The sequence below is a fragment of the Cydia pomonella genome, chromosome 4 (genome assembly GCF_033807575.1).
Source record: "Cydia pomonella isolate Wapato2018A chromosome 4, ilCydPomo1, whole genome shotgun sequence".
Taxonomy (NCBI): domain Eukaryota; kingdom Metazoa; phylum Arthropoda; class Insecta; order Lepidoptera; family Tortricidae; genus Cydia; species Cydia pomonella.
The window spans coordinates 7,642,067-7,654,359 of record NC_084706.1 but is presented as its reverse complement, the minus strand read 5'-3'; the positions used below and the strand labels follow the sequence as shown (position 1 = coordinate 7,654,359).

The following is a 12,293-nucleotide window of genomic DNA, read 5'->3' as shown; positions in this document are numbered from 1 at the left end:
TAAAAAAGAACTATGAGACTGTTACGCAGCGGCTTACGTGAGCGATGACTCGCGAATGCGACGCGGCGCGGCGCGGCGGCCCAACGGCATTCGGAGATCGCCCACGTAGGACACTTCCATAGGTGGCAAAGGATTGAATTCACCCGTGCCGCGCCGCTTCGCGTTCGCGAGTTATTCGCTCACGTAAGACACTGCCTTGCGGATACTTTAGAATGCTAACTGTAGAGATACCTCTTATCTGGAAACTAATTCCGGGTTGGCAGGTACTCTTAGAGCATTGTCATTATGCTGACTGTGCATGTTAACCTATTTAGGTAATATAGATTCCACTATCAATTAATTACTTTCGCACGTTTATTTTAGCACGTTCTCTTAGGTATAGTTTTTATGTCCATCTGTGTGTCCGTCCGTAATTTCAAGCCATTTTATTTAGAACTCGGTTATTTTCTATGTTGCTGCATGTAAGTTGCTACACTTATGTATTTTTTCCGAAAACATATGAAAATTTCTTATATCTTATCTTAGAAATAGAAAAATGAAATAGGTACTTCTTACTGAGAAAAAGCTGATTCTTATTAGAAATTGGGAAATCAAAAATAACGCAAATGATTTAATTTTCTTTGAAGACGGTTAATGATAAAATAATTACCTTTTTCTGGATGCAGAAGTTTCGAGCTCAGGACAAGTGGTAAATAAATAAAAATAAAAAATAAATAAAATCACTTTCATTCAGACAAAAGTCCATAATAATAGAATAAGGTAAAAATAAGAACTAAAATACCACATAATAATAGAATAAGGTAAAAATAAGAAGTAAAATAGTATCCGAATGCAAAATGCAGTATTCAGGTATTGGCCGCCAGAACCGCCTGATGGTTATGTACCTAGTGGCTGATGATATAAATATTGGGCGCAGGCAAGCGTAAAATTAAACAACGCGTTGCCGACATGTTGATATGCATAGTCCTCTTAATGCCAAATATCGGAAAATTTGATGAAATTTATCTATATTGACTATTAAAAAAAAAAAAACAATTTTAATTTTACATCAGAATTTTTCTGTTAGTGTAGTTGTGAATATTATAACTGAAGTAGCTACTAACAACATAAGTGAACAGAACTTGCACCGATTTCAACAAACCAAAGTGAGGTATGTCATTATATTCGAACGTAATATTTTCATAGAAATTCGAACACATTGCAGCACGATTTAGCTTCAAATATCAATTTTCAACATGATCAGTTCGAAAATGAATAAATTCAAGATGATGGTCATTTTTTCCAATTTTGACTACGGATTCACATTATGCGGCCTTTTTTGTCATAATGAATAAATTCAAGGCGAACTTTGTCCATCGTTGAACCCTGTTTTGTATTAAAAGCCCTTCCGTATTACAACCTTGTTTGACATGTCATGCCACCTACGCCCAGTTTTCCACGCACACATCACTATTGACCAGACAAGGGTCCACCTACCCTACCTTATGGCCACGTATACATTCTTTCAAACGAGATGACCACTATAAGAAGACCCTTCATCAAATCGCTTTTGGGCCTTCTAGCTCCATAACTAGGGATTGCAAATATTCGAAACTCTCAGGTATTCGAATATATTATAAACAAAATAAGAAAATGAATGAGAATACGGTTTATTCAAAAACTACTTTCACATATTCCAAAAACTAATGATATTTTGCAGAAATCTACTTAATTGACTAGATTTCAATATTTCTACATAAAACTTTTAATGCATCGTTGCGTGAATTAATATTAATATCTGGGAGACCGAGTTTTGCTCGGAAAACATATTGAAACTCAAAAATGCGCGTTTTCCCAGAGATAAGAACCTAGCTAGATGGATTTTTCGCCCCTGAAAACCCCCATGTAGCAAATTTCATCGAAATCGTTATATATATATACAAGAATTGCTCGTTTAAAGGTATAAGATAAGATTATAACTAAACTAACGATCCAAACACGTAGGAGAAAAAAATATCTTAGCAGGTAATTATTTTCCGTTTAAAATTTAATATTTACTTCTACGTAGTCACTCGGATACCTATAAAAAAGCCTTTCATTCGTTTGTATTTTCAATCGCTTTATGAGGATTCCAGTGCTTGTGTGAAAGTGAACGGATCGTACACTGAGTGGTTTAGCATCGAAATAGTACATTACGATACAAGTGCGAAAAATAGGAAATTCGAAACGAGTGGCGATAAATTAAAACACGACCGAAGGGAGTGTTTTAAATCGACACGAGTTGCCAATTACCTATTCGCACATGTATCGTACAACGTTTTACAGTACATATGGCCCTTTAAATGTTCGACACAGTAACGTAATATGCTAATTTTCGCACTAGTGCGGTAAAGTAGTATCATATGTACTGTAAAGGTATGTTGAGATAGTTTGGACACGTGGAAAAAATGAGTGAACGAAGGCTAACATAGGGAGTGTATAAGGAGAAGTAGAAGAGGGAGCTGGAAGGGGTGACCTCGGTGGACTTTCTCTGATGAAATCGGGGAAATCCTGAAGAAAGGCCAGGTCAAGAGCACCCTAAATCGGCGAGCGTGTATGGGGAATGTTATGAAAGTGAAGGAAGCAAAAGAGGTATGTCAGGATCGTAGCAAGTGGAAATCCGTGGTCTCTTCCTACCCTTTGACTTGTCTTGGCAAGATTTGATTACTGAAAAAGTTGGCTGATTACTGGGTAGATTATTCCTCAGCTAAACACGCATGGTTAAATTATTTGTGTATGATAAAATTTGTGAATTTTGATAGGGGCCAAGGTTTAGACTTCGAATATTCGCTTAAGGTACGCTTGTATAATAAACAGAATAACCCTTTAACTTAAAATTTATGTAACGTTGATTTGTACCTACAGTCCTACAAAAAGTATTAGCGGCACAGTGAAAATAAATTGGAATCGAGTTAGGTTCAGCTGTAATTTCACGCAGTCTATCGAGAGGAATACAGTAAAAATATTATTTCCTTCGCATTTGGATACCTACCGTTCCTTATTAACTGTAAATAACCGGCAAACACTAACAGAAACAGGAACTAAGTATAGCGGATGAAATAGATTTTTTCGGGTAATTTAAAAAAATCTAATATTTGAAAACTTTGCGACCGAATATTTGAATAATCGGATTGCAAGCCCTATCCATAACCCTTGATCGTTCCTGTTAGAACTCAAAAATATGATCCCTTAAACTACGCTTTCACCTAATTTTACTAAAGTTATTGCGGAACAAACGATTAAAAAGCAATAAAAAAACACTAGCTGCGTCCCAAGTATTTTATTTTTATTGTGTTGGGTCTTTTTTCACAATCCAGTTCCAGTTTCGTAGACAGATCTGTAAATTTAATATTAATCTGACAACCAAACATATTATAGACTACAAAGTGGAACAAAATAAATATTTATTTTTATCTTAATTATTGTACCTATCTAATAAAAAAATGAATAGTCTTTTAAACACGTTTATACGTGAACATTTACCATTATCAATGAATGCCTCCTACTGGTTAGTAGCTGTCTATCCACTTGTACGAATGAGAGCAAGAACTAACTGCATTTTTCAATTAGAGCCACAACGAGAGGGACTGTTGCACTCGTACGGAAAACATTTCCGCGATTGTTACTTCGCCACAGAATACATATTTAATGCTAAGGACCTGCTTAGCTTAACGTAATATTAATACATACCGTCGTTGTAATTTATAACAGAAGGTTAAACAAGAAATTGATGATTTTCTGCCATATCGTCCGTCATTCAGGTGGAGCGGTAAGAACTCGTATGCACCTACAACTACCTCTTCTGCATTAAAAATAGGTTTTCAATATTTACACTATTGCACCACAAAATTATACCATATTGGAATCATGACTGGGCAAAAGCAAAAGCACCTACAGCAGTTTTTAAATTGGTGTTTATTAATATTTGTCTGAGTGCAGAAGCAAATCTTGATACCTTGACAGATAAGTATTTTAGCAGTGTGGACAATATTAGCATCGGTACACTACCTTTAAGAACGGCATTCGAACTTTTAAAATTAGATCTTTATTGTGAGCGTGATACACGGAGACTAATGTCAAATCACGACCTGATTTTAAACAGTTGAATCGATAACGCTACAAATCAGACGGACAGAATAAAATAATATCTTGATAATAAAAAAATCTTGATTTTCTGTACCTATACGATCGACTACGATATGTAACGATAAATTACGATTTTTAGTGTTCCGTAGTCAAGTAGGAACCCTTATAGTCTCGCCATGTCCGTCTGTCTGTCCGCGGCTTTGCTCCGTGATCGTTAGCGCTAGAAAGTCACATTTGTCATGCGTAGATAGGTAGGTATACAAATCAATCACGCCGACATAGTGCTACAACAAAAACTAGAAAACAAAGGTTTTTAGTACAGTAAAAAAAAACAGTGCCATTTTGTGTCAGTTGTACCTTGTCAAAAAATATGAAAGTCGCTAGGGGCCTTAATCACTGACATAAATATACTAGACAGGCTATTGAGAACAAATTGTGTCCGCCATTTTCGGCGTTTGAAGTCTGTCACTTGTGACATATGTGGGTAGATTTAGTAATCAGGCGCCGACTGAATGTGGGTAGGCTTAATTCTTCGTTCTCGAAATACATTCTATGCTGAACGGACGTGTTTCCCTGGTGCCTCCTCATCAGCCCCTACCCTGGCCAGAAGGCATATTTAACAGTGGCGACGGGACTGTGATCTACGTGTCGAACTTTTTAGTGTTGTGATTTAGTTAATCGTGTTAATAAACAGTTACAATGGCAGTCGGAAAGATAGCCCCGTTCGATATGAACAAAGATTGTTGGGACTTATACGTGGAGCGTTTAGAACAGTATTTTATAGCGAATTCAGTGAGTGACACGGTTAAAGTGGCTACTTTAATTACTGTGATAGGCAGTGACGCGTATGAACTTATGGTTAATTTGTGTACGCCGGCGCGCCCGGCAACAAAGACTTTTGATCAGTTGAAGGCCATTATGAAATCGCACTTGCAACCTAAACCGAGTGTATTAGCAGAAAGGTTCAAATTTCGACAACGACGTCAGGCGAGTGATGAGAGCATAGCTGAGTATGTCGCAGCCTTGAAGAAAATGTCAATGACTTGCAATTTTGGCGCGGACTCATTGCAAGAAAATTTAAGGGACCAATTTGTTTGCGGTCTATCGAAGGATGTTATACGACAGCGGCTATTCGCAGAGGAGGAAATCACGTTCGAGAAAGCTTTTAAATTAGCCGTAACGATAGATTCGGCCGAGACGGAATCGGCGGTTATGGAGAAGCGAGTAGACAACCATGGAGGAAGTACGGGTGTCTACCAGGTGGCATCGAGCCGGGGGCGGGGGAGCTACGGTCACGGAGAAGCCGCCGGGGGACGGAAGGTCACGGGGGCTACGCGAGGTTGGGCGGGCGCCGGGCGCGGCGCGAGCGGCCGGGGCGGACGGCGCGGGCCGGGCGTCGCGGGCGCCGGCCGCGAGCGCGGCGCGCACGGCGGCGCAGCTGGCTGCAAGGTGTGCGGCGGCAGTCATGACTCCAACACGTGCAAGTTTAAGGCTTACGTGTGTCGGGTGTGCAACCGAGATGGACATCTGAAGAGGATGTGCCCGAGACTACGCGAGGAACAGCTGTTCGCGTTGTATGACGGAGACGCGGATGGGCAGGTGGCGTATGACGACAGCGAGGGAAGTGACGAGGTAGTTACCTATAACTATTCAATGGCTTTAAAGGACTTTAGTGCTTATCCGCCATATGTATTATCAATGAAAGTTAACAAGAGATACATAGATATGGAAATTGATACGGGTAGCTGTATTTCTTGCATTAGTTATGATTGTTACTTAAAAACTTTAGGGAATTTTAAATTAAATCCGAGTGATGTCTCAATGCGATATTACACCGGGGAAAGGGTAATACCCGTAGGTAAATTATGCGTGAGTGTACAATATGGCAAAGTAAACAAACAATTAGATCTGTATGTAATTAAAAGGGGCATGACAAGTTTGTTAGGTCGACAATGGATTCATGAACTCGGGGTAACTTTGCCCACTTCCGTGCCATGTAACAAATTGGAAAGGGAAAATATTAGTCAAAACTTTGATGAAAATGTGTTCAGTTCCAGGTTTAAAGAAGTTTTTGAAGACGGTTTGGGGCGGTTCACGGGCGGCAAGGTCGGGTTCGCGCTGCGCGAGGGGGCGCGGCCGGTGTTCCTGCGCGCGCGCCCGCTGCCGTACGCGCTGCGCGAGCCAGTGGAGCGTGCGCTGGATCAGCTAGTGCGCGACGGCATCATCACGCCCGTGCCCACCTCGGACTGGGCCACTCCCGTCGTACCGGTAATGAAAAAAGATGGGACTATTCGTTTGTGTGGGGATTTCAAATTGACACTGAATAAATGTTTGCAAGTGGATCATTTTCCAGTACCTCGAGTAGATGATTTGTTGACAAAATTGCATAAGGGGGATAAATTTTCGAAAATTTACTTATCGCAAGCGTACGCGCAATTCGAATTAGACGATTCAAAACAATACACCGTAATAAATACCCACAAAGGCTTGTTTATGTACAATCGCTTAATTTATGGCTTAGCTTCCAGTCCCGGCATATTTCAAAGGAAGCTAGAGCAGTTGTTTGCGGACTTACCAACGGTAGGGGTTTTCTTGGACGACATTATTATAACTGGTTCTGACGATCGGGCGCATTTAGAAACTCTCACGGAGGTATTTGAGAGGTTGCGGAAGTATGGGTTAAAGGTAAAAAAAGAGAAATGCACCTTTTTTGCACCGTCGGTAACGTATTTGGGTTTTGTCATTAGCAAAAAGGGTGTGCACACGTGTCCTGAGAAAATTAAGGCCATTAAAGAAGTAGGAGAACCAAGTAATGTGTCGGAGCTTCGCTCATTTTTGGGTCTCATTATGTATTACGCCAAATTTGTACCTAACGTGAGCACTATTTTGGCACCACTATACAGGCTTTTACAAAAAAATGTTAATTTTGTATGGGACGAACATTGTAGGTCAGCGTTCAACAAAATCAAACAAATGTTAATTTCTAGTACCATCTTAGCTCATTACTCGCCACATTTGGATCTGGTTCTTACCACGGATGCTAGCAGTGTGGGGGTGGGGGCGGTCATTTCCCATTTGACGCCAGAGGGCGAGCGGCCAATTGCGTATGCATCACGGGTATTGAATTCGGCGGAAAAGGCGTACTCCCAGATTGAACGCGAAGCTTTGTCAATAATATATGGTATTAAAAAAATTTCATCAATATCTCTATGGTAGAAAATTCACATTAAGAACTGACCATAAACCTTTAGTCTCAATTTTTGGCGATAAGTCCGGCATACCGGTAATGGCAGCGAGTAGGATGCAGCGTTGGGCGGTTATCCTCGCGGGTTACGATTATGACATCGAATACGTGCGTAGCGAGAAAAACGCGGCGGACGCGCTATCTCGGTTACCAGTAGGATTACGTTCCGAACAGGAAAACGGTAAAAATAATACACGCGAAATCACTTATTTGAATTTTGTTCAAAATTTCATGCCAATTACAAGGAAGACTTTGTGTCAAGAAGTTAGTAAGGACGACGTTCTTAGGAAAGTAATGTTGTTTATACAATCCGGCTGGCCAACATTTTGTACCGATGAGCAGATTAAACCTTATTTTTCACGACGTAACGAGTTATACATCGATGCAGGGTGTATAGTATGGGGTTATAGATTAGTCATTCCAAAGAAATTGCAGGATTCTTTGTTGAAAGAGGTGCACAGCGGACATATGGGGATAGTTAAGATGAAGAGTATCGCGCGAAGCATTGTATGGTGGCCGGGCATCGATGCGGCAATTGAAAGCGTCTGTAAAGCGTGTACCGCGTGTACAGCAGAGAGTACGGCTCCGGCTAGGGCGGTACCTCAACCCTGGCCATACGAGTCAGAGGTTTGGTCACGGTTACATGTCGATTTCATGGGCCCTATTCAAGGTGCCTCATTTTTGGTGTTAATTGATTCAACCTCGAAATGGATTGAAGTCTTTAAAATGAATAAAACTACGGCCGCTAACGTAATTCGCGTATTACGGGAAACATTTGCGCGTTTTGGACTACCGAAAGAGATCGTATCGGATAATGGGCCTCCGTTTTCTAGTAAAGAGTATGAGCGTTTTATGACTTTTAATGGTATTAAGATAACATTTGCGCCGGTATACCATCCTTCCTCGAATGGGGCCGCAGAGGGGGCAGTTAAACTGTGCAAGCGAGTAGTTCGGAAAGCTCTGCGCGATGGCGTCGATGTAGACGCAGCGTTACAGTCATATTTACTGTCTTACCGAAATGTAGACCACAGTACAACCGGGACGTCACCAGCGGTTCTTTTACAGCGTAGGACATTAAGGTCTCGTCTAGATCTATTGAAATGTAGAAGGCAAGTAGAAGATAAGGTTATTCAGAGTCAACGTAAACAGGTCGAGTATGCGGGAGGTACGTCTAGACAGTTGGATATCGGGGAGGAAGTGTGGGCACGTAATTACACAGGAGGGGAAAGATGGATAGGAGGGAAAATTGAACAAAAAGTAGGATCTCGCAACTATATAGTTGGTAGGGAAAATGGTCCACCCATCAAACGACATATCGATCAGCTTAAAAATAAATGGGCAAGCACGATTGATGTGTCCGTACCTAACTCTCCGATTTCGGTAAAACCACCAAACGAATTTTCTACTGATACGACGACGGGAGGGGTGCCAGAACCGGTAACAAGCAATTCTGAGTTAAGGGTCGTGAGTGGTTTACCGTTGCCGGGTGCACCGGCCGCGCCCCCTACATTGCCGGCCTCCGTGGAGGGCCCCAGACCGATCCGCACTAGGAAACCCGTTAAAAGATACGGGTTCGACTTAAATTTTTAGTATTATGATTTTATTCTTATTAACCTAATGCGTAAGTGTATCTATAGGCTAAGTGGGGGGGTGTGACATATGTGGGTAGATTTAGTAATCAGGCGCCGACTGAATGTGGGTAGGCTTAATTCTTCGTTCTCGAAATACATTCTATGCTGAACGGACGTGTTTCCCTGGTGCCTCCTCATCAGCCCCTACCCTGGCCAGAAGGCATATTTAAGCTAAAGAATAAACATAGCTGTGTAGCTAGCCAGAAGCGAAACTGTTATGACAACTGTTCATTTTCTGCCACATACACACTGTGAAGAATCTAGATAAAATGTATTTATTTCCTTACAAGTGTATTGAAATTGTTTTCCATATGTGACACAGACGACATTACAATTTATAAAAATAGACATGAAACTCTTTCTCAAATGACTTTCGTACTCGTAGCAATTTTGATCAAATGGCGCTTATAGCAAAGGTAATTTACTCTTTGAATATGAGAAAAACACAAAAAAAAAACGAGATAAAGAGTAATATATCATTATTATGTATATTCTGCAACCAATAAGGTAGATAATCATTAGTACCTATGTGTTACATCTGCGAAATTTAATCTATGCGCCAAAGAAAATGGCGTACCACCGTGAGTGTTTAAAGTGACGTTTCAAAATAATCTAAATGAGCTTAAATCAAGAGTTTTTTCGCAATGGATTGTTGATGTATTGCTTTTATTATGTTTCTTGATATTATTAGAATACATTTTCATTTCATAACGCACAATGGTATTTTTAATTTTTATTGTTTTTTTTTTTATTTGTGACACGTGCGTGGCATCTCGCCAGTCGAAGACTTACTAAACGCAGTGAAGTGCCGGCACTTCATTGAGGTGTGGAAGCATTTTCTTCCAGTGGTCTTCCCTAGTACTACATAATACCTCATTGACCTTAATACTATTGTCACTGTGACAACGTACAGTCAAGGTATTAAATATCGATACGGACAAAGTTTCAAAAATATGTACACGCTACTTTAATGTATGGGCAATAAGGGCGTGTATACATATTTTTGACACTTTGTCCGTATCGATATTTAATACCTTGACTGTACGAAATGGTACTGAAATTAAATTCCTTGAACATACACGTGTAAGGAGACACGTAAAATAGGGGTGTAAATATTTTTTCGCTGCAACCCTACAACCTTAAAGTGTGGGGTGTCGTTGGATAGGTCATTCAAAATAAATACTGGATTTCAAAGTTAATATTTTCTGAAATAACCGTTCCGAAAGTAAAATGTGTATGGAATAACGTGAAGATGAATATTAGTAGACTCTTAATGAAAACTGTAGGTAAGGTAGCGAATCTGATCGGTTAAAACCGTAAACCGTCTTCCCTTTTTAGAAAAAAAACGTACGAGTACGTACAAGTGCTACAAAGGTATATACTCCCTTTTGCTTGTTATGTACAGCGAACTAAAAAATTTCATGGACACATTATGAGCAAACAACGATCTGTCTAGCGGCCCGTATCTCTTCAATAAATAGAATACATTTAATTCATAAATAAAAACAATGTGTTCGTGTCCGCTATTCGCAACGCTAGCACTCTCCCCGTAGCCCCAACGTGACGTCTCCGTCGCTGTCATTGGATAAAAAATTCCGGTCGCGCGATCCACTTGAACTACAACTAAATTACATTTGTCGCGGCTGTCTGCACTATCCGCTGGTGCTCTTTTTATTCACGCCCTGCTAGGATAACTGGATGTCAACGATACGACATGGATCTAATTTACAAACTTACTATTTATTTTCATAAAAATCAAATCAGAACGTGAGGGAAATGTAAAAGAAACATTTTAAAAATATTGTTTTGTTTTTATACTTCTTGGACGTAATACGGCTTTATTTTTGACGGCTTGTGATCGCAAAACTTGAAACCTTGAAACATTATCAACACTGGAAGTCGCCTGGAAGTTGAGATTGCGGATGATATTAATCAAATAAAAGCTACATGGGTACGAAATTAATTTCATATTAGAAAACGACTGTGTCGCTTGCATAATTGTACGTTACAACAAACTGCCGTCAAATAATTATACAAACGATACAGTCGTTTGCTAGTATGAGTTATCTCACCTCAGAGTACCTACATTATACGGAGCTTAAATATCCAGTACACTGTTCTGCGTAATTGTGCACATACTCGTAGGTGGGCTTAAGACATATTTACGTACGTTGATATTACAGGGGAAGGAATTTCAATAAAGTCAAGATGATTTTAGTCATTTGTCTAAATGCGGCTGCGGTAGAGGAGATATATGTTACTAAACCCGATTACCTTCCTGGGCTTCCCTTGTGTTCAAAGCGCTTACTGGAGCGGAATGCTTCAGAAGGTAGGAGCAAGTATTCATGTTTAATTTCGCCCCGTAAGAGGACCCGTAAAACCTTTTATCTGGACCCGAATTCCTCAAGAAGAATTATTTCTCCTCGTATGCGTCTTTAGGGTTATAAAAATGAATTGGAGACATGGTTCTTAGAGCTAAGAATTTAATTTCTAAGCGATCTGATGTACAGTCAAGGTATTAAATATCGATACGGATAAAGTGACAAAAATATGTACACACTACCTTAATATATAGGCAATAAGGTCGTGTATACATATTTTTGGCACTTTGTCCGTATCGATATTTAATACCTTGACTGTAGCTCTTAAGTATTCTTGAGCTAAATATATCTATGTAGGTACTTATGTACAAGTCAGGGTTGAATACCAACTTTAACGCTCGGTTTGGTATCTACATATTACTTAAATTGTTATAATATTTATTATGGTGAGGTTGACGCAGGGGGGGCGACACGTAGAAATTTAGTTAAAATTAGTAAAGATGGCGGCGATTTTTATTAATAGGATCCGATAACCTACTTTTGCGTAAAGTCGACTTCCGATTGTGCAAACTACGTCACCAGATGTCACTATAAAATTGATACAATTTAAAGGCATGAATACAACATCAAGAAGTTTGCATATACCACGTATGTCAAGACCTATCTTTATTCATAATGTTGTTACTTAGCAACTGTTGTTTACTGTCAAACAGAAAATACAAACAGAAATATAGTTACGTTACAAAACCTGGAGGTTTACAATTCTGTTAAAATTAGAATCCCAATAGTTTCAATTTACAAAACCTGGAGGTTTAAAATTTTAACAGTGTTCAATCCAATGCTGGGAAATTTAGATATTTTCGAAGGTAAGAAGAAAATACCATTCTTAGCGCTCATGCAGCGATGAAAACAAGCAATGATTATTTTAATTTTGTTAACAACAAACATGTCCGATGACACTGCCAAGATTTGTGCAATTTGATTGTGTGCATC

At 39.7% G+C, this 12,293-nt stretch overlaps 1 protein-coding gene across 1 annotated transcript; it reads left to right on the top strand.

Annotated features, from left to right (window-relative positions):
- Nucleotides 1–4,803: 4,803 nt before the first annotated feature.
- Nucleotides 4,804–6,469, top strand: LOC133517470 (uncharacterized). Its single transcript, XM_061850802.1, has 3 exons — nucleotides 4,804–5,708; nucleotides 6,162–6,372; nucleotides 6,458–6,469. The coding sequence occupies exons 1-3, from the start codon at nucleotides 4,804–4,806 to the stop codon at nucleotides 6,467–6,469; spliced, it is 1,128 nt and encodes a 375-aa protein (XP_061706786.1).
- The last annotated feature ends 5,824 nt before the right edge of the window (nucleotides 6,470–12,293 follow it).

Coding starts and splice junctions, on each gene's coding strand:
- LOC133517470 (XM_061850802.1), top strand. CDS start 4,804: ATGGCAGTCGGAAAGATAGCCCCGTTCGATATGAACAAAGATTGTTGG. Junction 5,709..6,161: donor GACGCGGATGGGCAGGTGGC/GTATGACGACAG, acceptor GTTCAGTTCCAG/GTTTAAAGAAGTTTTTGAAG.